This window comes from Notothenia rossii (assembly GCF_949606895.1).
Source record: "Notothenia rossii genome assembly, chromosome: 9".
Lineage (NCBI taxonomy): Eukaryota > Metazoa > Chordata > Actinopteri > Perciformes > Nototheniidae > Notothenia > Notothenia rossii.
Genome location: NC_136907.1, coordinates 69,850,334 through 69,875,972, shown reverse-complemented (window position 1 = coordinate 69,875,972; position 25,639 = coordinate 69,850,334). Strand labels below are relative to the sequence as shown.

Sequence of the window (25,639 nt, the reverse complement as noted above, 5' to 3'; positions counted from 1 at the left end):
TTTTTTATGTAAATACACGGATTATTTTATAGGTGACAAGATCACCTTGTGTTGTTTGGCAATAGTCTCCAGGAGGAAGGAGGTTCTTGTGTTATCCACATTTGGCACAAGAATGGAAGCGTAGTCAGGAACACAATCTGTTGGATAGATATACTCTCCAACAAGGTTATTCCAATGGCACCATTCACCTGAAACACAAATCATAGATGTATACAGTAACAGTCCTTTAAACACTTTTAAAAAACTGGTAAAGGCAGCAAAGTGGTGGTTTTTAATGCTGTACCGTTTGTGTTGACCATGTACTCAAACATAGTCTCCCCCTGCTGGGTTTGAGGCACATCAATGTGACTGTCATGAGCTTGGATGAAGTTCTCCAGTTTTTCTCTATCCTGTAACTCCAAAAGGGCTCCCAGGCTCCACATCAGGCAGAAGACAAAAAGACGTTCAAGGTGGTAGTCACCGGCCAAGCCCCCTGTCTCCTTGGTTGGGATAAGGCCCTCCAGCAGATTCACAGACTGTAGGGTAGATCATATTCACATCATTCAGTGTTTCTTGACACAGGTTTAGGAACATACTTCCTAATTCCTGTTTGTCTTCAACATGTTTGTGTGTACATACCTGCACGATGTAGTTGCACTCTAACAGCTCCATTTTCGGTTTAAGATTCTGTTTCATAAATAAGTAAGTGTCCTCAAATATCTTGTCATACAGAGTCAAAATGCTTTCTGCCTCTCTTGCATTGCGCTTGTGAGCCCATCCCTAGAACATAAAGAACATACTCAACCTAAACACTCAATTTTAAAAGAAGAATTATTCTTTGCAAACACTATTCTTTGATCATTTAACAAATAAACTGTACCTGGAGTATGGGTTGCCAGCTGAGAGCTGAGGAGCTCATGAAGACCATACCCACCCGGGACACAGTAGCAGGGGAGGCATTATCCATGTTGTGCACCTCAAACACCAGCTTGCAGCATGGAGACATGACAATGCGGTCACCATTAGCCAGGGTCAGAGTCTTGTTATCATCCAGCACAGAGTTGAGGTTCTCAATCCATATGGCGTCCACAGGGCCATCCAGCAAAATCCATATGAACTCCCCTAAAGTGTGAACATTTCAAAGCCATAACAACGTAATGTTCAATATCAAACCATATCTTCCACATTAAAAAACTGAATCTTCGTTGTCGTTTTGTGAGTTATTAAGTCATTAACCTTTCTTGGCTTTAAGCGTCCTCCTCCACAGAGTGGAAAAGATTCCATCAGTCCAATCATTGGTGGCTACGTCAAGACGACCAAACATTTGTGGGGCAGAGATTGCTTTGGGATTCATGCGCATCTCTCTGTGAGGGGCTCCACATTCAGACATAGCTTTCATGAGTGTGTTGATGGCTGCAGTCTTTCCAGCTCCACTTGGACCCAGAGTCATCAGGCCATGACGCACTCGAGAAGACTCATAAAGCTGTTAGTAAAGGAAACATTTGAGTCATGTTTGATCCAAGCACAACACAACAGGAGCTTGACATACAGGTAAAGAGTTTCTGAGGTACCTGAACAAGCTTCAGGTTCCATGGTGGGTGGTTGACTAGACCAGCAAGCTCAACTTGATGGGCCACAGCAACTTGAAGTTCAACATATGTGCTCCCATCCAGCTGGATACCAGGGAATAGATCATTGATCAAACTGAGGAAGAGAGGCTCATCCTCATCCACCTGAAATATACAGAAAGATTGTCTTAAACAGTATCCACTAACACAGTACTATACCTCCTAAGTATGGTATCTTATCCAAGGTGGTAAAAAAACGAGATTGTGTAATACCAATTTAGAAAGATTCATGTCACGTAGAACTCTCATGACAGTGCTGGACTCTGTGTCTTCAGGTCGTGCTCTTTTATTGGCTCCAAGTGTTCTTAACACAGACAGGATGTTCCTCAGGCCAAAGTCATAGTGGACCTGACAAATAGCAGAGGACGTTTGTCAGTAGGTCAAGCCTCATACCAAAATAGGAATCAAGCATTGGCCACAACATCCTCACCTGTTTTGTAAGTTGCTCTTCACAGAGTTTATAAAGCACAAAGAACTTCTGGGCCAATATAACATTGTCATTAAATCCGCAACTGGCTAGTTTGACTCTCATGATGATCTGCCCAAAACAATAGCAGAACATTTACCACGTGTAATGATTAGAGCACTACAAAAACAGTTGTTTTCCAGCACATGTAGCTATGACTTACTTGCCGGTCTGGTACCATCATTGATACTGTCCTGAATTGCACTTTTAGGTTTTCAGGAAGTTCCTGACGACCTGCATACCCTGGGTTCTACATATCGAATGGAGACACAACATATTTAGTATATTTTTAGTATTTTTCAGAGATTCCTGTGCATTTTTGTATCTTACCATTGTGATAAACAGGCCAAACTCTGGATTCAGATGCACTAAGTCTCCATCAGTAAAGATGAAAGAGGTTTTGACTTTCTTGCGTGCCATCAGGACAATGTAGATCTGCTGAGCAGCAACAGAAAGCACTGGCAGGTCGATTCTGTTGAACTCATCAAAGCAGCCCCAGGACCCTGACTGTGCAAGGCCTGAAAAAGAATAGATGATCAGACAATTGGAATGTTACACACTCTGCTGGATGAATCATTTTATTGCCCGGGATACCTTTGTATATCTTGCCAAGTCCTCGAAAGTCCATCTGGTCCGAGCAGTTAAAAACCACAACATACTTGCCGAGGCAGCGACCCATGTCTTTAGTGGTTTCAGTTTTTCCTGTGCCAGCTGGACCTGCTGGAGCTCCTCCCATGCTCATGCCAAGAGCCTGGGACAGTGTGATATAACACCTGTTGATCAAAAGAAATGTCATGATTCAACTTCGAAAATAAACAGTGTAGAAAAAGGCAATATAATCAATATATAATTATCTTTCCTGTCAGTCAGAGGGGTGATGACCAGGCGGTCGGTACAGCCTAGGAACTCATTCTGATACATGAAGTCCACATTAGTGATGGACACAAGGACCTTATCCACATCCTCCTTGAAGAAAAATCTGCTCTGCTTCAGCCATTCAAAGTCACTGATAGATTTGATACGCTTTTTTACCTGAGGACAAATCAGGATATCAATATCAACATCTTGGATACATTACAAAAAACAGTCGAGATAAAGATATAAAGATTCGTAGAAACCTACTAGGTCATTAAAGATGTCACTCTGGTGCACATGGATTGTGACGAGCGTCTCATATTTGATTCTGTCAAATTTGGTAAGATCACAGGTTGTTTGTTTAATTAGTGCACTGAGTAGATTTAGAAATTTCTTTTTGGTAAAAGGCATGATCTCCCTGTCATATTCAGCAGATTGCAGTGCCTCTTCTGAATCTCTTGTCCATAGCATCTGGATCCCCAGCAAGCCCACCTAGAAAAAGCATATAAAGAGATCACCACGTAGTAGTTCAATCAGGATATTAATTAGTCATTCTTTTTGTGGAAACATCTTCAAGTATTGGTTGCTCGTATCCAACTTAAACAATAGAGAAAAATCGATCTAAAGAGACCCTGTACACATCTAGTATTGAGCTGATACCTAAGGTAAACAAGGTACAGGTAATGTAGAGCACATATTCACTACTGTACTCAGACCTGGGATTGGAACTTGTCGAGGAAAGGCACAAGTTCAAAGTCTTCATCGTTGACCTCTAGATCTGCAGATTTGATGACAGAGTGCAATGAAGCCTGCTGTTGAAACAACAGCTGCCCGAGCCAGAGCTCCACGGGTCCCTGTCCCATGACAGGGTGGTCAAGCTGAAAACACAAATACACATTTACTACAAGATACTATACTTCTTAAAAGAGGAAATCAGCAAAGTGCATTTACTCAAGTACAATTTTAAGGTGTTTTCCCCTCTTTTTCTTTCCTACACAGCACTTTAAAGTTATTGTATCAATTATAATATATGTATCAATTAATACATTTTACATACAAAACACATACACACTAGGGCTGCTCGATTATGGCAAAAATCTTAATCTCGATTATTTGGGTCAATAATTGATATCACAATTATTAAAAACAATTATCCAATTACCTTGAAAACATAAATTTATTGAAAAACAAAATGTGAACAGTATGTTTTGAACAGCTGATTACCCTGAACTTTAAGTATAATTCAACTGAAAAACCAATAAAAAAATAAATAATAATAATCGTTTTATTTAGATTGTTGTTTTCATAATCGTTGCAAGCCAAAATCGTAATTGCGATTAAAATACGATTCATTGAGCAACCCTAATACACACTACACTAATCATACAGTTTTAAAGATTCCAAACAATTTATAAAGTAATTAAAACCAATTGATTCACACCAACTGCAAAGAAGTGCTTAACATTAGGAGTAACAAATGAAGCTCCACATGTTAGTACATGAGTCTGCAATCAGCGTTACGTACCGGAAGCTTCTCTCCCTCTTGTGAGATAACACCCATAATCTTGTCATACTCAGTTGCATGAAACTCCGCTTCGTTAACATTGTCAAACACTCCGAGAAGATGTGGCTGAATTGTGTGGGAGTCACTGGCTTGTCCGAGGATTTCCAAAAGGGATGGATCAGACACGAAGAAGAACCGTGGGAAGAGGAGCCTCTTTTTCTCAAGGTACCTGTTGAGTCAGATCACATGATCTCCAGTGAACACGTCACCACCACCAACTGCAGCAAAGGGTTTGCATATGTGAGTATTAACCAATGAAAAGAAGGAAAAAGAACGAGCCTGATGACAGTGTTGGAATGGAAAACACTATGTTTGTATAAAAGCAAATATGTAAAGCTTTACCCTGCCAGAGATTTTTGACAGAACTCCAGCTGTTTCTGCAGATCTGGGAGGAGCTGTGCCAGAATTGGATCACCCACGCAGCACTCCACCACATTTGGGACTTTGTGGGCTCGCTGCATTACTGTAACCCAGGACTTGTCAATGTTCTGAAAACGCTTTGCTTCCTACATTGGAAAAAATATATATATATCATTTGGTTTATTTAAAAGCTGATAATTATTATTTGCAAACATTAAAAGGTAGGGTAGGTAAGAATGGAGAAACCAGCTCGAGTGCGCTAGAATTTGAAAATACACAACCGGAAAAAATCTGCCCCTTCCTTCAGACTTCCTTACAGAGCCCCTCCTCCAACTCACACGAACGTGCACATGAACAATGAGGGCACGAGATAAGTTTGTGCACAGATGGAAGGCTGACAGGCAGGTAGGCCATCCAGTTATTTTTAGCCGGGCCGGCTCAGATGATTGGTCGTGCTTTTTACAGCGCTACGGCTTCCACAGATGAAATTTTTTTATGTATTTATTGACAAAGCATTTAATATATTCATTGCTATCGGGATGTTAAAAGTATTCCATGGAATATAACAAAAGAAGTGAATTACCTACCCCACCTTTAAGATAAAGTCAATTCGTATTACCTGTGGCAGGTCTTTGGCAATGTCACCCCCAACAAACACAGCTTCCAGATAGATCCACAGATTTTGCACAATTACCCACTGCTCAATAACATCGGATGATGTTGAAAGGTTTGACACCCATTCCTGGATCTCTGCTTTATAGAAGGCACTGTACCTATAAAAGGAAGACAAGGACACTAGTTACTTAAGACCGCACGATGCACTGTGTGGCTTCAATCGTTGCTCTGCAGTACCTGTTGCTCAGCTGTACCTGTTGCTCAGCAGTGACCCCAGCACCATTAGACTGTCCTCCAGGAAGGTAAGGATCTCTGTTGTGTCCGCCGCTTTCAGCATCAGTTCACCTCTATCCTTAAAGTTGATCAGGCTCAGGAGCTGGACGGACCACACTTCTTTCACCTGTATCAACTTGGCGTCAATATCCTTCTCCTTTATAGACGATATACAGATGTCCTACAGATGCAAAGAAAGAATCAAGCTTAGGAGAACAACATTAGATCAAATACTGTAACTAGAAATTAGGGCAGGTTGCAACCCACGTATCCAAGAAGCCAGCAAACCTCAATATCGTCCTTGTACTTCAGAAGAGGCGCTTCCATGATGTTGCGCAGCGTAAAGGTCACGGACTCCACCTCAAAATGGTGCCCAGTCAGGCCTGTGATCCGGTCCCAGTGTCTCCTCATCATAGACTTGCTTGCCATCATCTCAAGCAGAGGACATGACTCACTGAAATCATCAATTGTCTTTTTCAGGTCCATGAAAGCTGGCCAGTCCTTCAGTGCTTTGGGTAGCTTTCGGCACCTAGACATAGGGAACACCATTGATATAAAGGTTTGAAAGAAATAGACAAACAGTTTAAGTTGTATCTACATATACTTCAATAATTGTAACTTTCTACAGAAGTTATAGCGATGATACTGTATTAAGTACAATAATGTTTTTATATTGGCACATACTTACCTATAAGCCAGTGTTTCTCAAACTTTTTCATACCAAGGACCACTTAACCAATAAAAAAAACACTCGCAGACCACCTAACTCCCCAAATACAATAGGCCTGCTTACCACTCCAACAGTATATAACAAAGTACAGCCTAATAATAACAGCTTAACGTGACTTCTCTGTATCGCCTCGTTCACACATTAAATCAACAATACAAATACAACTACAGATTATATAAGCCTTTTGTTCAAATGCGATTTAAAATGCTCACAGGTTTTACACCTCTTATGAAATGTAGACTACATTTATTAAGGAGTTTATGTCCAACAGACTCACAGATCGTTGGCTACTTAGAGATATACTCACGGACCACTAGGGGGCGCTCACGGACCACATTTTGAGAAGCACTGCTATAAGCAATGTCGTTTCCCAACAAATAAAAAGCATAGTGCATATTGGCTGTAACAACAGTGAGGTGGGGGGAAACAACAATAATACTTGGATTACCTGTTCTGAAATTCTAAAAGTTCTCCATTTATCTTCTCAATATCCACTTCTGTCCACAGAATGCCATAGTACCCGCTGATTTTACCCATCACTGCATCATAGAGGCCATAGAGTTTGTGCAGGAGGTCAAGCTCTTTCCTAAAGTTATAAAAGGAAATCATTGATTGAATTAGTCTGAACACATTTTCAAATATTATCAAGATGAACAACTTAACCAAGAACTCCAGGTAAAGTAGCTTTTGTAGAGTTGTACAAACTTTTTCTTCTGTAGGCAGTCATACTGTGTGACTGGCAAGCCGAGGAGTTGCTCCCCAGAGTTATACGTGGTGAAATCCCTCCACAGTTCTTCAAATTGAGTCTGAGGAGAAACAAACAACAAGGTTTTCATTGGATGGTATTTTCCTTTATCTTACTTTGTTTAATTAAAAAAATGGGCTAAAAATAGTGAGGTCACAATTCAATTATTTGGAGTAACAGGCTAAAACAATAAAAAATGAAGTGTTCTACAAATTGCATATGTAATATATGGCCTCTCTTCTTGTGTTACCTGACAGATCCGAAGCCTGGAGCTGGCTTCTTGGGGAGCAATTCCATCAGCCATGGGGCCTTCCTAAAAGCAAGACCATTTGAATCAGTTAATTGATTAATTAATTGACTTTGAATGATACAAATCTTTCCTACAAATTCACAGATGACTTACTGTATCATACTGATTCAAAAAAGTGCCAACATCATTTTGGAAAGTAGTTACACCCTCCAGAAGGTCTTGTTTGAAAATGGGCTGCTTACGAACAAGTTCTTCTTGCACTAATCTCTGGGAAAGACAAGAACCAAAACGTTTCAGAAGAACACATTATAAAACCAAAAAATATAAATATATATATGAATACAATTATAATACTAACAGCTTTAGACTGAAGCTTTGTGAAGAAATGCCTCAGATTGAACACTCCCTCTGCTTCTCTTTTGGTCACCTCTGCTTCATATTTAGTCAAAATTTCAAAAGCTTCCTGTAACATATAACATAATCATAAAATGGTTATTTGACAAGCACATAATTGAAAATGCAGTTCTTACTTATCAAGGAAAAAACTACATTTCTGAACCACCGTGGCGTGATCAACCGTTTTTCAGAGCACACAGATTTAAAATTTGATAAGCAACAAATGTCATACCTCAATGGAAATCAAGGTCATATCAGTTTGTATTTCAGCATCCCGGAGCTTAGACAGGGCCCCCATGGATTTGCGCACATCTTCGAGATTAGTCACAGGGTGGGATAGTTGTACAATGTATTTGTTAGTATGGATGCTGGTGTCGATCATTTTCTTCTTGTACTTCTCCTTCAGGTATTTGCACAAAAGCTTCTTCCAGGCTTTGGTCTCAACTGTCAAGGACTTCCTTAATGGAGCTGCATTCAAGAGATATCATTTACAGTGCAGAAAATGCAACTCCTTCGCTCTAACATAAACACAGTTCACAAACCAAGCCCGACCTACAAATCACGGCAAAACCAAAATGTTGCTATCAAATCCATTTTTTAAATCAAATTCCCTATGATAGAGGGGTTTTTTTTATTGTAAAAAAATTGTTGGCTGAGACAGCAATGTTGGTAAGTATGTACACGGCTTAGTTTCAGACAGAAATATGTTATTACAACATTTAAATGTTGAAAATGTGGTGTTCCCAAAAGGTCATTACATATACAGACAATCATGCTCAACACATAGCTGCTTCTAACTGTAAAAGTAAAAAACTAACACTTCAGACCATCCTCTGGCTGTGTACTGTAATGCTTTCTCTAAAGAATCAAGTGAAACCCTGATGCTGTACATTATTATTGCTACCGTACCTGTTGACAATTCAGTCGACCCCAAAACAATGATGGGTTTGATATCATCAATATCTTTTTCAATTGAGTCGTAGTGCTGGATTTCAGATTTGATCTGGATCAAGGATGGATTGCTGTCCATGAATTCCTTTAAAAGTTAGGATAAACATGATGTCGTTGGTCATCATCATCATCATCATCATCATCATCATCAGCATTATTGGAAAACATATTTTCTGCCAAAAGGTCTTATGTTATGTTCTCTGAAAACAAACCTTGACTTTGAGGTTCCTGTCAACCTCCCAAAGCACTCCGAACGGGCTGAATTGCTTCAGAACACCGGCTGCTTCTTTCCTTTGGGTGCTGACTGCTGATTTCAGAATGACCACAACCTTTTTTATGTCCTTGTGTTCAACAACTCTGTGATAGAAATGTTCTTTTTCTCCGCCTGTATGAACATCACAAAAAAAAGATTAAATGTATTTTGACTATAGCGAGGCAAAGTCCCGCCCATCTACTTCCGACCCATGGGACCTTATTTCGGAAAAATTATGTATTGCAGTCAATGTGGAGAGAAAGAATATCTCTCGATCCCGTTTGAATTGTGCCACGAATTACACATATGATGTTTGTCAATCTTAACAAATTATTTCCATGTAAAAAATAAATAAATCACGGTTTGTCGTAAAACTGTTGAAACATAAGACTGAAAAATACGCAACTAGAACCAGAATCCCGGTCCCGCATGTTGGCTCTTACGGAACCGACTAACTCCCCTTTTGTATATGTACAGCTCTCAACATGCCCAGACTTGTAGTGAATTTCTCCTCGTTTAATACTTTTTGCCTCATTCTGAAAGAAAGAAGTGAAATGTGCCAACGTGACAGCCGTCTTGGTGTGTGGTGCGAGGCGGGAGATGTAGTTCATTGAGCGGTTTCACACAGAAAAAGTGCTACTTCACAGTTTTACGACACATTGTTTTTTTTTTACTTGCAAAATTATCTTTTAAATTGACAAATATCATGTGTAATTCATGGCACAATTCAAACGGGATCGAAAGATACGTTTTCTCTCCCTATTGACTTCAATACATAATTTTTCCGAAATAAGGTCCAATGGTGGTCCCCCGGAAAGGGAGGGACTTCACCTCTCTATATTTGAAAAAAAAAGCCTGCAAATATATGACTTACTAAACTTTAATTTAATGCATTTCGTCTGTTTCAATTTAATAAGACGAATAGTTGGTTGCCTCAGATCCACATTCATTATATGTAAGGATACATACATGTGCATGCTGACAACAACGTACCTTTGTTCTTGGCGCCATCATGACTGTATTCCCGCTGCCAGGAAATGCCCTTGCTTATTTCCAAGACCAAGTCGATTAACCGATTGATTGCATGTTGGATCTCCTCTACAGCGGGAATCATTACCTGATGACAACATCAGACAGAGAACACATATTTTCTGTTGAACACAATTGGCAAGGAGATCTAAGTTATCCATCCCCTTTAAACAAGTAGCAGTACTTGTGTGAGGTGGAATCAGTTGCCAATGAGAAGTATAAACTCACCACGTTTGGTATAATCAGCTGGACTTCACTATTTATTAGCGAAACCATCTTAGACTTTCTTGATTTTGATCTGGAAGAGATCATGTCATTTCTATTAGATTTTGGCCTTTTTTATTTTTACATGCTGAATACATCAGACACTTACTTAGTGCCACACACTCTCCTTCTCAGGGCCTCCAGAGATAGCTTGGTTGTTTTCACCAGTGCATCGAATACCCTCTCAGTAAAGTATTCATAAAGCTTCTTAAACTCCTGGAATTAAGATGTTTTATTTAAGCATTGACATATTTATGCTTATGGTTTTTATATGAGCAATGTTTTATAGTTTGTGAGCAAACAAACCTTCTCAAACTTGATTGCTCTATCTCTGTCAGGACCTTCTGAATTCCTTCCCACATCCTCACTAGGGGTTTTCTGAGTCTCTCCTGAGAATGACACAGTCCGTCGTCCTACAATGAAAAGGTTAGATAAAGGAGATAAACATGCATACATGTAAGATATTGTAATTTCAGGTGCTGTATGACTTTTTCTTCAATTGTTTTATATTAATTCCACCTGTATTCAATACCTGAGATAGGCAATTGACCTGAAGCAGGTTCCTCCACAGTCTTCTTTGTGCTTTTTGATTCATAAATGCCCCTGAACACATTACCAAGCTCCTTCACTGCTCGTTTAACACGATTATATTTGAAGTCCAATATGCTTGTCCACTCCTTAGAATGATTCTAAAAACAGATATATAATGAGTCAATAAATGAACCAGACATAATTCAAATAGAGAAGCGAAGTCCCTCCCTTTCCGGGGGACCTCCATGGGACCTTATTTCGGAAAAAGTATGTATCGAAGTCAATGGCGAGAGAAAGATTACCGTTCGATCCCGTTTGAATTGTGCCACGAAAGTAAGACTTTTTTTGAGTGAAACCGCTCAATGAACTACATCTCCCGTCTCGCACCACACACCAAGAAGGCCGCCACGTTGGCACATTTAACTTCTTTCTTTCAGAATGAGGGGGAAAGTATTAAAAGAGGTGAAAATCACTGTCTCGTCATGTTAAGAGCTGTACATACACAAAAGGGGAGTTAGTCGGTTCCGTAAGAGCCAGCATGCGGGACCGGGACTCTGGGATTTGTAGTCTTTCTAGTTGCGTATTTTTCATAGTCTTATATTTCAACAGTTTTACGACAAACTGTGACTTTTTTGATATGTAAATTATTTTTTAAGATTCACAAACATCATATGTGTAATTCAAGGCACAATTCAAACAGGATCGAAAGATATGTTCCCATGAGTCGGAGGTAGATGGGTGGGACTTCGCCTCTCTATGTATTGCAGATAAAAAAAAAAACTAAACCTTTGTTAAGGCCACATAGGGCAGCAGAAATACATTTTGAACTCAACATTATTATAACAACATTCAGCAAAAAATAAGGAAATTCAAAATTCAATATTCATGTAATAATTTTGAAGATGAATAAATACCTCATTGAGGTCCATCAAGTGCTGCACTGAAGATGCATGGTCTTCAGGGAGCTCAATCATCACAGTCTCTGAGATGTCTCTAAGGACATCATCAATGTGTATCTTACAGACATCCTGCACCTGGAAAACAGGAAAGGAAACATATAGAAATATTCCTCTAAAGCAATAGCAGCTTCACGAATACCTGAAGGGTAGAAGTGTGAAAAGGGTTGCTGACTGGCGATTGCAATGCTATCCATATGTGACAAACAAAGATAGCTAACATTTGGTAAGAGCGTTTCTTCAGCAACATACATTCTTTACGAGATGTTTAAGCTCAAACAAAGCAGAGTCCACATTTTCGAAGAACTTGTCCAGGAGAAAGGACGACCAGGTGAGCATCACCGAGCCATGGCGAAGCACAGATTCCACCTTGTATTTCACCAAAACAGAACAGGTCAATCATTAGAAACTGTGAAAGCGTTCAATAAATAACACAACAGTAACTTTTTAAGGCACAAATGACGTGATAAAAAAAATGTGATAAAGCTACAGTAGTTCCACACCTATGAATATTGCCTGTAGCAAGCTTTACATTTGGCTAACAATTTCTCACATAACGCACTAGTGTTTTAGTGGATAAGGAACTTAGCAAGAAGCACTGAAAGGGTTTGTTTGCACTGAACTGTGTAACATAGAAGTTGAAGTATTTATGTTTAATTTATCATAACATTATATGTGATACAAGTTTCTCTTTACCAATTTGATTTATTTTGTATTAAAGGTGACCTATCATGCTAAATGCCCTTATGTACGTCTTTTATACATGAATATGTGTCCCCGGTGTTCCAGGGAACTCACCAAGTGTCAGAAAACACAACCCTCTCTATTTTCCTCCATACCCAAAACTCTTAAAAAGGGGCTGCAACGGATCTGATACAGACTGATCCAGATTTGAAAACTTCTATGACGTCACAGAAGTGGCGCTACGGCTATTGGGCCACAACTCCACCAATCAGGAGGAGACAGCCACGGACATTGCCGTTGGAAAGCGCTGGAGACGCTGTAGTACATATGCCAGGCCTGTAGATGGTGCTGTTCTCACTGAATCAGCCCATGCAAAGACAGTGTTAAATTGAGCGAAATGAGGAATGGCTAAAATGCATGATCTGTTTGGTATTTTGGAAAGTAAAAAAACATTAATATGCCTTATATAGGTATGGTCCTACACTGTATTATTCAAATATAGCATGATAGGTCCACTTTAAGGTAAATGTTCTACTTCAAAAATGAACTGTATTTACAAACTGCTTACATGTTTTATTTTTGAAGTCATCAGGTTGACTAACTCTGCAGGAATGCTCTGAATGGTCGCCTCATAATCTGCCAAAATGGTCTATAGAAAAAAAACAAATACACAAAAAAGTCATTTTTAATAAAGCTTCCAGTCCATCTGTTAAAATGTTTTAAATGTCGTTATAATTTACCTGCAGTCGGAGGTGGTCGGAGTTGAGTTTGCTTTCCAACTTTACCAGATTCAAAGCCTGCTTCGGAATCTCCATTCCCATCTTCATCAAACAGTTAGCCTCCCGTATGACCTCGGTGACTTTAGGGTCGAAGTTGACAACTAATTTTCCAGTCTTTGCGTGACGAACCAGCAGAGTAATATTCAAGACTGTAATAAGGAGGAATGGGGGAGAAGGCATTTGAAAATAATTCAAGGTTCAAGGAGAGTGCCACAGTGACGCAAATCTGGAAGCAAGTTAGCATTTTACCACTTCCGATTCCTTCGACAAAAACCAATGCAATTTCTCCATAGGCTTTTGGAAAATAGCTCGAAATAAGGTCTGTGGTTGACACACATTGAAGAGACAGACCACGTTTTGTTCAGCCGGATAATCTCCACATGTCTACCGTACTTTTATAATTTTCTAATCATAAATCTAATCGATAGATTTATGATTGAGTTTACTTCCGGGTTTTAGGACGCGTCACTGTGGCACTCTAGGGTATCAACATATCAAGTCATAGCCAGGTAACTTACTATAATCCAGTTTGGACACTTCAGTCATCCATGCTCTGTGGTAAACAGACTCAAACTCTAGAAATGCAGCTGCAGTTTGGTTGTACATTTTCACCACATCTTGTCCCTCAGGGCTGGACAGGATGTCAGAGTTGTTCTGTTAATGGCAAAAGGTGCTTTCAACATTAAAACAATTCAGTAGATAACTCATTTTTTAAAGTTGTTTTTCAGAGAGAAATTAAGCCATACTTTTATGTATGTTATGGGTTCCTCTATTTTTTGGTAGAGATGCTTGACCCAACCAATCCTTCCAGCCACTGGAGGCATGTTTCTAGCTAATGGTGGGTCATCTCTCTGTTTTTCATAGAGCTGCAGAGAAAATGTCAGGGTTCATACATTTTTTCACCAATGATTTGCAATGACTTTTCCATGACCTTTACCTAATTTTCCATGACCAAAAAAATTACTCTTCTCATCGGTACCACTGAAAATTGTTTATTTTAACATGGAACAGGAAAATAAGGTCTGAAACAGGTTGTGCCTATCTAAAACAAATGAAATAGTATGCTTACTAGTCAGTTAAATGCCATTCTAAGTTTCATTACTATACAATACAGTATTTATTATCATTATAGTATTACTATTTTGGCGATTAGATCAAATATAAATTATATTTGATGCAACTTTAGTTACATTTCCATGACTTTTCCAAAACTTTGGGAAAAATATTGTTTTCCATAACTTTTCCAGGGCCTGGAATTAGCATTTTGAATTTCAATGACCTTTCCAGGTTGGAAATGACCGTAAGAACCCTGAAATGTACATGTTAATTTAATCAAAAACGTCAACGTTTTAAATTTGACATTTATATATTATTCTCAGTGTCAACTGAAGCATGGAAATGGGATACCTTTTTCGCAAACTCTACTTCTGAGAAATAGTGCTTAAGAATACGAGCCAACAGGTTGGAGATTTCCGAGTCAAGACAGGGAATATTCAGCCTCTGAAAACTACAAATAATAAGAATCATTAAACAACGCATTAAAATGTTAGGATTAGAAAGCCAAATCATCCACAGTTAAAAAAAAAAAAAGACAGAACAATGTTTATATTATATTTATATACTAACCGCTGTATTAGGACCAGAGCTTGCTGAGATGAGAATTTGTTCAAGAAACAGGAAGTCATAAATGCCCGAAGCTGATGCTGCAGAAAGGGATAGCCGAAATATAAATAAACCATCTATTGTATATTTGGAACAATACTTAATGAACTTAAAGAAAGGAAGCTACCTACATTACAAATTGTACACAAAAGGATATAAATATACCTCAATGTGGCCAATTTGAGCGATGAACTTCGTGAAATCCAACTCAAATTCAATGGTCCTTGGAGTCAACATGTCATACTGCTTCCTCTTCAGGTTCATGGACACAGTGTGGAATTGTCTGGCCAGAATCTCAATGCCCTCAATATTTGATTTCCCAAGGGGTTCAAACATCTTGAACAGTGTAATTATTTGTGTGATCTACAATAGAGAATGCTTGGTTACTTTGCAAGACCTTGTGATTAGAGTGGGATTCAAATTTAAAAAGTGAGCATGGACCACACCTTTTCAAGCTGCTTGCAGAAGCCCTCAAACTTGCAAAAAATCTGACTCTCTGAAACATCAAAGGGCTTCTTTCCAGGACTTTCCATATTTTTTTTCTTTGCTTTCTGGAAGCATGACTGATACTCCTGAAATAGGCATATGCAGTCCTGCCAAAAATAAAAGATGCTTAAATAAATTGGCATGCTGATTTTAACACAAGTTACATGACACCACAAAATGATCCATAAAGCGGTAGGTGTCCTTATCACCTGCATTTTCTTGACCATTTCCTCAGCATCTTGGTCCCATATTAGACATCTGCCGTTGTCAGTAATATATGATCTGCAGGCTGTAACCATCTGATTTGTAACCTGGACAGTTTTTTTCAGGAAAAAAAAGTAAATTGGACGCTTACATTTTCTGAAAACAACTTAAATGTTCTGCGGCTAAAAACAAAACACTTACTTTTACGAACAGTGCTGATATCTTTTCTCTGGTATTGTAGTACAATGAAACATTGTAAATCATTTGAATAGCATTGATGACGTTCGGCACGCTTTTCAACATGGTGACCTGAAATCACACACAATTATCAGAAGTATCTACAAAATAAAAGGTAAATAGATGGGAAATGTATGAATAAGAATAAATACACAGATAATAATAAATACAGTGAATACAGTACTGTATATACAGCAGTAATGTGCAAGGATAATTGCGCTTCAGCACAGCACACGACAACTTGCTATTTCCTTCTGGAAATGCAACTGACGCCACACATACGTTTAAAAAAAAGTCGATGGAGCCGTTTCCTTCATTGACTTTGTTTAGTAAAAAAACTAATTTAATCCTGTTTGGAAATAATGCATTTCTCCTTTACTTTAAAACTCACAGCTTTGTGTAGTCCACCATAAAAGCTGTCTTTAATTATTACCAGTTATCCACTAGAGGTCACTGTATCTAGGGTTTATTAACACCTGCTGCAACCATGGGCTGCATCTGAGATAGAATAGAATGGGAGGGATGAAACCCTCTTTAATGGTCACACATGCAGAGCACACAGTGGAATTAGTTCTCTGCATTCAACCCATCCTAGTACCAGGAGTCTAGTACTAGGAGCAGTAGCAAGCTATTGTACAGCGCCCGGGGAGCAATGGGAGTGAGGGGGGGTGTCCGGTGCCTTGCTCAAGGGCACCACGGCAGGGCAGGAGGTGAACTGGGACCTCTCCAAGTAGCAGTCCACACTCCATATCTAAGGTCTGGTCGGGGACTTGAACCGGCGACCCTAGAGCTCCCAGTCCAAGCCCCTACTGACTGAGCCACTGCCGGAGATTGTTGGCTTGTTCAATAAACATTGAATTCTATGTCAACTGTTTTAAATGTGTTATTGTCAAAAGAATTATAAGGATTGATATCATGGGTAATGTGAAAGGTGATCGTCAATGTTTAATATGTTTTATGCCGATTTATGTCATTATTTCACTCTAATACGTATGGTGTAATAAGTCCTCCCTGTAGAATGTCAACACTCTACAAAGAAGTAATACATTTGATATGCAGTGTTTTAACAACCATTGGTCATCCACACATGTTCAACACATTGTGCCCGCAATATACCCCTACATCTTAGTGCAGATACAATGATGTAGCATACAAAAAGTACAAATACAAACATTGCTTAGACATGTATTATAAATGACTGTTCCTACCGGGTCACTATTGTAAAGAGGTTGACAGATTTTTTCCAGAGTGTTAAGATATTTGACATTGTCCTTTGCCTCATTTACGCGATCTGTTATCCTGGCATCCAGCTCCCGCCACATCTATATAGTTCAAAAAGTTGATATACAATGTAATCCTTCAAAAAGACAAGTTAAAGATGCAATTTACGCCTACCGATTCTTGTTTCAAATAAAACTCTTTTCACTTGAAGTGATGTTCTCAGGTTTAATTAAAAACACATAAGACATGTCTTAAAAAATATTGAAATATATATATACAATAACTCTGTATTACTATGTTGACTTTCTACACTTAAGCATCCATACCTTCATAGTCTTGGAGTGGCTGATATGGAGAACCATCATCACCGCCTTACACTCTGGACCCTTGATGTGATTGATGATAGAGTTGAACCGTAAAGACATTTTTTTCCAGTGTTCTAACTCACTCAACGGGCCTGCAGAATCAACCCCTTTCCTTAACTGATCAGTTTCTATCAGGACCTGACGAGGATGGATATAGAGAATAGTTACAGAGTATTTTCCACACGCAGTAATTCATGTACAATAAGATAGATTTTGTGAGTAATATGCTTTGCTTTGGCAGTTAACTGATGCTTGATACTGGGTAAGTGGTAAAGGATGTATTTTTAAAGATTGTAAAAAAACCTACCTTCTCGATTTGCTTATACCATTGCATGAGAATTTCTTCCAGTCGATGCACCATGTCAAAGTTAGCAGCTGCAACCTTCATGTCTTCAACGGAGACCAACTTAGAGAAGTCAATGTCAGTGACTTTATTCAGGTGAACAATACTCTCATTGCTCATCTGGATGTCTGGGGTACAAACAAGCAAAAAAGTACAAGATCATCAAATGCACTTAATCACCACCATTATTAGGTTACACCAATATAATGGCTAACAGATAAAGCAAAGATTGACCATTTTAAAGAAATTAAATATGACTGGCGGAACAATATGGTAAAGACTGTTGGTGTGGTGTGGTGTTGCTGCTTATAATGTATTATAATCAAAACTTGAAGACTTGAAAAAAAGTGCAAATGCCAACTTAAATCAAATAACAACTTACCATCTAAAGAGCTAAGGCAACACTTCATGGAGTACTTGAAGTTACTCTTAATTTTTTCACCATGTCTTGATTTATCTAAGACACCCCAGTTTTGTCCTGCATCGAGAGCTGGTAACAGAAAATTGAAGGCATTTCTTGTTCCTTTTAGAAGGCCCTCTCTGGCATCGACCATTGAAAAGAAGATCTCCTACAAAGCATGAAGATAATATCATCCATCTCTTCACAAAATCCAAAAGGGAAAAAAAGGAAATTAAAATAACTGAACTGGGGTTGCTAATCTTAGTAAAAAATGAAAGCTTTGCATTTTAGACACTAACAATATCCAGAAAAACACTACTTTACACGAAACAGACTGTCTTACCTCACGTATGTTTTCTGAATTCACAGGAATGTCCACTCTGGTCCGTGTGAAAGAGCAGCAAATACCTGTCAGGCATGTCTGAGACAGATTGGCTAAAAACAGCCTCAATATTTTTCCCTTTTTGGTAGTGCCAGTATATGAGCGTCCACACTCTGAAATTAAATGGTCAAATGTTTTTTTCATTAAAATCTCAAATTAATCTGGACAATTTATAAAGATTCTGTACTAAAATGTAATATTTAAGTACGGGGACAAATACAATCAACTATGCAATACAATTATGCCTACCTATTCCTGGAACTTCCGACATTTGATACACAAAGGAGATGGCCTTACGACCTCCTTTGGCGAAGAAATCATCAAAATCATCCAGCTATTTAGCAAGACGAAAGAATGAAATTATTTTAAACTTTTAATGAAATGGCTGAGTTGAATAGGCAATAAGGACGTTTAACCAAAAACACACTTTTTATTTCGTCGTAAATAAAAACATCTACGAAATGTAAACTTCTCTTATAAGTCAAGGAGAGACACCGCTGGTATTGGTATCAACTACTTTATGTATGTTGTGACATACCTAGTATTATCTAAGGGAAAAAAGTTGTCACCAATGGAATAACTCACAGGTGAACAATCTAAAATAAATTCCTCTACTGCTGTTGGCTTCAAGAACAGACCGTTGGCCAGGATGTCAATCATGTACTTGTGTGAAGGGGTGAGGAGCTTCTTTCTCTCCTCTCTAGCCTGCATGTATTTGGCCTGTAGAAAAAAAAGGTTGTAAATAGAAGCAATGGTATTTCAACACTTGGAAAAAACGCTGTGCCATACTGAACTAGTACAACAAATGTGTTCACTTATATTTTGTAAGGACATGTACCTGAGATTCATGCTTGTTTGCCTTTGGATCAGGTGTATCCATCTTTGAAGGCTCAGGCAATATTACTTATTTCACTGTTGAATAACGTAGTTTTTCTGCATATTCTCTGTAATGAGCAAAAGAAACACAACATAATTGTATACCAACAAACGCTTCATTATCGTGGACATGTGAACTGTAGTTTGTTGAATAGACCTAGCAAAGTTATACAAAGTGACTTGATGAAGCCCCAAAGAAATACCGTTAATCCAAGTAAGATGTATTTTTGTGTATTTTTTTCAGTAAAATTATTTTGTATTTTCTTGTTTTACTCTGTATAAATACCTGTGTACCCCTGATGTCAATATTTTTGTGTGAATATAATGTTTGATGTAGATAAATATGTTCTTGAATAAAGGAGAAAAAAAGAAGAAAAAACTAGGTCAACGGTCAACTAAACTAGACCAAGGTTTGTGTATCGTTGTGGGTTTAAAGGCCTACCATTGTTGAAAACAAACATACAGTTTATGTTACTAAATTATTCTTAACTGGCTAGTTTATTAACTTTATGCTAAACTTAAAACTGTAATGAATACATTTAAAAACATACAGTAAGCGTTTGCTAGCTAACATCAACGCTACCGTTAGCAAGTCAAACAGTTTGCTGTTAGCTAATATCGTACCTCTTGTCAACGTTGCTAACAATATTTAACATATTGTCTACACTTACCAAAACTCAGTAATCCGGTACAAATATAGCTGCACGTTGGCTTCATTTTCTTTGAGTGCTGTTTCTGTTTCTTCCAGGGAAGACTCATTGGTGGTGTCGTTGACAATGAAGTTATCATCCAAATCCAGCCGTTATCTCTTTGCGTTTTCTAACGGTAACTGTTTAAAAAGATGGCACGCGCACTAGCCGTTAGTGCTATATATGACGTGGGGAAACAAACCAGTAACGGTAATTTAAATCTGAACGTTTCTAACTAACTTTAAATTGAGTGGTGATCTTTGTTCTTACTTTTAAGAGATAAAGCCAAACATTGTATTATGCTTGTTCGTGTATTTCTTTCAGATATGGCTCTAATATTTTTGTTTATATGTTATAGTCTTGTGTGAGACGCTTTAACAGCATGAACACATACAAACCATGATACAAACAAACAACGATGAACAGTCTACCAACTTTAGAGATAATTATTACTTCCTTCTCTGGTCATGTGGTGACCACTTTAGTTTCTACATTAATATCTGGCACTCTCTGCAGGACTGTTGGTATAATGACAACGTCGAAATGAGAACCGCTGATCCTGGATCAGGCTCTGGAGAGGACATATGTTTCGTGGTCCACTGTTATTGGTCCAGATACACCATCTTGTTATCCAATAGCAGGCAGACATCTGTTCACTGGAGCGACTCTAAAATATTCTCCTCTCTTCCTTCTCTACAGGGTTTTCAATACTCAGCAAGGACGTTGTCGGTAGTGAAAAGTTGATCAGAGGTGGGAAAATGCAAGTCTTGGGTGTAGTTGCGGTAATATTAGCAGTGTACTGTGTACATGCAAAGATCTACTTTCGGGAGGAGTTTCTCGACGGTGGTAAGTTTGGCATTTGAATCTTGAACTGTGCATGGGGATTATTCATTGCGTGTTAGCAAAGCTGTTAGCCGTCATTTTGTCACACATCTCATCGTGTGTTTCTATTGAAAGCTTGTTCTTGTGCCGTTTAATCTGTGATTTAGTGTAAAAAACGAACCTCTCTATTTCATAACTCAAGATGGGTTGGCAGCTTGCTAACTTTAGCAAGGCCCCAAAGCTAGCAAACGTTATAACCAGAGGTGTAAATTAACTAATTGCATTTACTCATGTACTGTACACTTGTATTAATACACTCAATATAATTTGAGAGACTTTAACTTTACTTGAGCATTTAAATGTGTTGCTAATTTGTCATTCTACCCTACTACAATTCAGTGGTATACATGGTGTATTTTTACTCCACTACATTTTTTAAAATGCTTTTTAGTTACTTTGCAGATTTGGAATCATAATGTGACATATAAACAACACTTAAAAAGGACTTTAGTTACACCTGAAGTAACATTCACAAGCTACCCTGCAGCCAACACAGTTATTAAAGGTAGCTGCAAATTAATAATCTCAATCAAATCATATGATATATTATTCTGAAATGGTCCAATCTGTGTAATGAATACTTTTACTTCTGGTACTTTGTGTATATTTTTTATGATAATAGTTTTTTACTTTTAATTGAGTAACATTTTGAATGCAGGACTTTTACTTTTAATAAAGTATTCATATTCTGTGGTAGCTCTACTTTTACTGAAGTTCAAGATCTGAGTACTTCTTCCATCTTTGATATTAACGTTACCCTTTACTAATGACACCTTAGTTACTAGCTTTGTTGCAATCAGGAAGTAGCTTCATGTAAAAGAAAGAGGTGTCGCAAGTGTTCAAAACTTGGTAATCTTACTGGTCTTTCTCTGTGCAGATGAATGGAGAAGTCGCTGGGTAAACTCCAAACACAAAACTGACTATGGAGAGTGGAAACTAACAGCTGGCAACTTCTATGGAGATGCTGAGAAAGACAAAGGTAATACAATTTTGACATTGAATATGTTCCAATTAACCTGATTCAACAGCTTTATTGCTTGAGGTAATCATGACATTACTGCCTTCTCAGCCCAGCCTTGGAATGATCTCACACTTCTAATATAAAAAAACACTTATCAGGTCTATGTTTTGTTACTTTAGTGTTTTCATCTTCTAGTACAGTTCCAACATTGTTAGCCATAGAGAACCTATTTTGCTTTTGTCCTGTTAATTCATTATTTTTGCACTCTTTTGTTTTCAGGCTTGCAAACAAGCCAGGATGCTCGCTTCTATGCCACCTCTGCCCGTTTTGAGCCTTTCAGCAATGAGGACAAGCCTTTAGTCATTCAGTTTACTGTGAAGCATGAGCAGAAGATTGACTGTGGTGGTGGTTATGTGAAGGTCTTCCCTTCTGACTTGGAGCAGACTGAAATGCATGGAGATTCCTCATACTACATCATGTTTGGTAAGTGATGATGTTGATGATAATAAAGAATTATTACTTAATGGTTACACTTTCAGAATTTGGAACATCTAGTAATTACATTTATTTCACACAGGCCCTGATATCTGTGGGTACAGCACCAAGAAAGTACACGTCATCTTCAATTACAAGGGCAAGAATCACCTCATCAAGAAAGAGATTAAGTGCAAGGTAAGTCTGGCTGTTAAAAAATGTTTTGGAAAATAAAATATATTTTCTTCTTCTGCATCAATGGTGTAATTCAAAACACTTTTTTTTCTAGGATGATGAGCTGACCCACATGTACACGTTGATCCTGAATCCAGATCAGACCTATGAGGTAAAGATTGATAATGAGAAGGTAGAATCTGGCAGCCTGGAAGAGGACTGGGACTTATTGCCTGCTAAGAAAATCAAGGATCCTGAAGCTAAGAAGCCAGAGGACTGGGATGATCGTGCCAAGGTTGACGATGCTGAAGACGCCAAGCCTGAGGTGAATAACCTTATAAATATATTTAAGTAATAAAGTTATACATAAAGCATAGCATTTACCCTTGTTTTGCTTTGCACTGATGGAAAAGTGATTGGGACATTTCAATTTGAAGAGTTGAGTTTTTTTGTTTCTATCCTAGATTTTCACAGTCGTCCTGTGCTTTAAAAATGTTTACATTCACAACTCTGTTAAATTAACTAATTTTTTTTTTTTTTTCTTCTTCAGGAGTGGGACAAACCTGAGAACATTCCAGACCCTGACGCTAAAAAGCCCGAAGACTGGGACGTAGATATGGATGGAGAGTGGGAGCCAGCCATGATCCCTAACCAAGAGTACAAGGTTAGCTGATGTTTTTTGTGATCTTTTCTTCCTGAGAAATGTTCATAATTTACTCTGCTAAGGTATGTGCAGCCTGGTAAATGTCTTCTGTTTTGCAGGGAGAATGGAAACCCAAACAGATCGACAACCCCGACTACAAAGGAGCCTGGGTGCATCCTGAGATTGACAATCCTGAATACAGTGCCGATTCAAACATCTACAAGTTTGATAAGATTTCTGTGTTAGGTCTTGATCTTTGGCAGGTGAGAGAGAAAAACATAATGACTAGTATTAATATTGCCATTGCATTGTTAAGCTACAGTGTAACAAATGCAAATGTTTATCTCAGGTGAAATCTGGTACCATCTTTGACAACTTCTTGATCACCGACGATGTGAAGGAAGCAGAAGACATTACCAACGAGACATGGGGTGCGGCAAAGGTATGCTGGTATTCTTTTAAAGACGTATATTCTCATTTGTACAACACATGAAGTTGATGATATACTGAGAAGAACAAAGATACATTATTTTTGACTATCTAAACATTTTCCACAGGACCCAGAGAGGAAAATGAAACAGGAGCAAGATGACCTGAAACGAAAGGAAGAGGAGGAGAAGACCAAAGAACAAGAAACCGAAGGTGATGAAGAGGATGCTGAAGACGAGGAAGATGAAGACCTCGATGAGGAAGAAGACACAAAGGATGAAATGGAGGAGGCACTTTCAGAAATGGATGAAGAAGAAGCAAAGCTTAAAGATGAGCTTTGAGGAGGTGTGGCCAGAGATGGTGTCTGTCCCTCCTCTAAAGACTCTGTCCTGTATTTCCCAGGGGTATTGTGGCTGCTGTGCATCCTTTCCCTGAGAAAAGGACACAACCTAATTGGTGGGCAAATGTAGTGAAGGGGGGCAAGTGGTTGATGATTGACATAGTTTCTGTTTAGTATTGGTCATTATATTATCATGTTGCCTCTAGCTACTGGTTTGATTTTACGGTTTTCCATCCATATCCATTCCTCATTTTGTTATTACAGAGAATATGGAGGCACTGACATCTGCCTTTTTCTTGATCGTCACATCTACCCCTTTTAAAAGTTGCACAGTTAACCAAAAGCTGTGATAAAAATGTTTAGATTTGCTGAGCATAAGAATTAGCCATTCATTGTCCCTGTCCTCTTACAACCTGGTGAAACAAACATTGCACATATCTGAACATACAACTCATAAACAAATCACAAAAATTAAGATTGTAATCTAATTTATTTCGGTTGTCTGTTGCACTGACATTTTATTTTCCTTGTCACACGTTAAGAAATAATTCAATGAAGTGTTTAAGCATAAACATTTCATCTTCATTTAAGTGCACGAGGAAATAGTTTTTCTGCATTGAAATGGCATTTATGTCTTCACGGTAATGTGATGGAACCTGCATCATATGCTGAGCCCCTGGTGTGACTCCTGACATCACTAATGGTCCCACGGTTATTTTTATTGGACAGAATGTTATTGATACCAAAGTTTTTATTAAAAGAATATAACCTTATTGCCTGGTCATAGTTTGTCGTGCATTTTGAAAGTATGCAGTTAAACATGTTAGACTTTTCTACATGTTTCTATGGTGATGAAAACAGTGAAATCTGACTTGGGTCTGCTTAATAATAGTTTAAAAAATGAAATGTGTCCCCCATGGGAAAGAATATGAAATGTGGTGAAGGTGTCTTCTACGTCTGTGGAATTGTGTGCTTGGGGAAAAGAACCTAACATTTGATGTTTGAGAAATTCAATTTCCTCTGAATTGTATGATAAATAGGCACAAACAAGTACACAAACACCAGGAGAGCTGACAAACAAGCATACAAATTATTGGATAAGAGATTCAAAACAGTGCAATGAGACTTAAATCAACATACAAAAAAAGGATGAACATTCATAATTATAAAAACAAAAAATCTTAAATAAGGACAGACATTACAAAAATATTCATTAGCATTCATGTTTCATTTATTTTCTACTAGATACAGGTTTAATGTGTATTAAAAAAGTGTATTCTCTAGATAGGAAGTTATGCATATCAATCCAAAACATTTAGGAATACAATGGAAAGGTAAATTAAAATGAGTCTCCATAACTCCAGAACACAGACATCACAAAACAATTAATGTTCAGTTTAAACATTACTTAAACATGCTTTAAAAATATATATTATATGTTAAATAACTCCTCTTCCATCTTTATTGAAAATAAAGACTACACAATATTTCTGTATTCTTAAAATGAGCCTGGAAAATGTCTTGTTTTGTTTTTTCCGTCAAGGCTGACACTGTTCTTCATCC

The 25,639-nt window shown here is 38.2% G+C and overlaps 2 protein-coding genes across 2 annotated transcripts in view; one reads left to right on the top strand and one right to left on the bottom strand.

Moving 5' to 3' along the window:
- The window catches only part of LOC307018049 (dynein axonemal heavy chain 8-like), a 40,736-nt gene extending 20,361 nt beyond the window's left edge, over positions 1-20,375 (bottom strand). The window contains exons 1-53 of the mRNA XM_079648106.1: positions 20,156-20,375; positions 19,447-19,552; positions 19,194-19,328; positions 18,858-18,942; positions 18,570-18,721; positions 18,209-18,395; positions 17,791-17,954; positions 17,445-17,621; positions 17,106-17,219; positions 15,862-15,969; positions 15,666-15,767; positions 15,417-15,563; positions 15,136-15,333; positions 14,935-15,011; positions 14,716-14,815; positions 14,055-14,174; positions 13,827-13,962; positions 13,270-13,457; positions 13,098-13,178; positions 12,098-12,214; positions 11,804-11,923; positions 10,891-11,047; positions 10,665-10,771; positions 10,468-10,574; positions 10,323-10,392; positions 10,059-10,182; positions 9,025-9,197; positions 8,771-8,897; positions 8,094-8,329; positions 7,824-7,928; positions 7,619-7,732; positions 7,466-7,528; positions 7,176-7,276; positions 6,919-7,056; positions 6,029-6,269; positions 5,722-5,921; positions 5,472-5,625; positions 4,835-4,998; positions 4,454-4,661; positions 3,645-3,806; positions 3,196-3,420; positions 2,937-3,105; positions 2,668-2,850; positions 2,404-2,591; positions 2,237-2,323; positions 2,038-2,145; positions 1,821-1,955; positions 1,551-1,712; positions 1,216-1,462; positions 860-1,101; positions 619-759; positions 284-515; positions 46-188 (exon numbers count right to left, since the gene is read on the bottom strand). Of these exons, the coding sequence (XP_079504232.1) occupies positions 46-188; positions 284-515; positions 619-759; positions 860-1,101; positions 1,216-1,462; positions 1,551-1,712; positions 1,821-1,955; positions 2,038-2,145; positions 2,237-2,323; positions 2,404-2,591; positions 2,668-2,850; positions 2,937-3,105; positions 3,196-3,420; positions 3,645-3,806; positions 4,454-4,661; positions 4,835-4,998; positions 5,472-5,625; positions 5,722-5,921; positions 6,029-6,269; positions 6,919-7,056; positions 7,176-7,276; positions 7,466-7,528; positions 7,619-7,732; positions 7,824-7,928; positions 8,094-8,329; positions 8,771-8,897; positions 9,025-9,197; positions 10,059-10,182; positions 10,323-10,392; positions 10,468-10,574; positions 10,665-10,771; positions 10,891-11,047; positions 11,804-11,923; positions 12,098-12,214; positions 13,098-13,178; positions 13,270-13,457; positions 13,827-13,962; positions 14,055-14,174; positions 14,716-14,815; positions 14,935-15,011; positions 15,136-15,333; positions 15,417-15,563; positions 15,666-15,767; positions 15,862-15,969; positions 17,106-17,219; positions 17,445-17,621; positions 17,791-17,954; positions 18,209-18,395; positions 18,570-18,721; positions 18,858-18,942; positions 19,194-19,328; positions 19,447-19,488 (7,563 nt within the window). The 5' untranslated portion in view covers positions 19,489-19,552; positions 20,156-20,375. The remainder of the gene's footprint in view (positions 1-45; positions 189-283; positions 516-618; positions 760-859; positions 1,102-1,215; positions 1,463-1,550; positions 1,713-1,820; positions 1,956-2,037; positions 2,146-2,236; positions 2,324-2,403; positions 2,592-2,667; positions 2,851-2,936; positions 3,106-3,195; positions 3,421-3,644; positions 3,807-4,453; positions 4,662-4,834; positions 4,999-5,471; positions 5,626-5,721; positions 5,922-6,028; positions 6,270-6,918; positions 7,057-7,175; positions 7,277-7,465; positions 7,529-7,618; positions 7,733-7,823; positions 7,929-8,093; positions 8,330-8,770; positions 8,898-9,024; positions 9,198-10,058; positions 10,183-10,322; positions 10,393-10,467; positions 10,575-10,664; positions 10,772-10,890; positions 11,048-11,803; positions 11,924-12,097; positions 12,215-13,097; positions 13,179-13,269; positions 13,458-13,826; positions 13,963-14,054; positions 14,175-14,715; positions 14,816-14,934; positions 15,012-15,135; positions 15,334-15,416; positions 15,564-15,665; positions 15,768-15,861; positions 15,970-17,105; positions 17,220-17,444; positions 17,622-17,790; positions 17,955-18,208; positions 18,396-18,569; positions 18,722-18,857; positions 18,943-19,193; positions 19,329-19,446; positions 19,553-20,155) is intronic.
- Positions 20,376-20,820: 445 nt separating this feature from the next.
- On the top strand, positions 20,821-24,849 carry LOC307018050 (calreticulin-like). Its single transcript, XM_079648107.1, has 9 exons — positions 20,821-21,019; positions 21,933-22,034; positions 22,296-22,499; positions 22,594-22,688; positions 22,780-22,989; positions 23,215-23,328; positions 23,427-23,570; positions 23,657-23,749; positions 23,865-24,849. Exons 1-9 carry the CDS (start codon positions 20,932-20,934, stop codon positions 24,075-24,077), a joined length of 1,263 nt encoding a protein of 420 aa, XP_079504233.1. The 5' UTR covers positions 20,821-20,931; the 3' UTR covers positions 24,078-24,849.
- Positions 24,850-25,639: the final 790 nt, after the last annotated feature.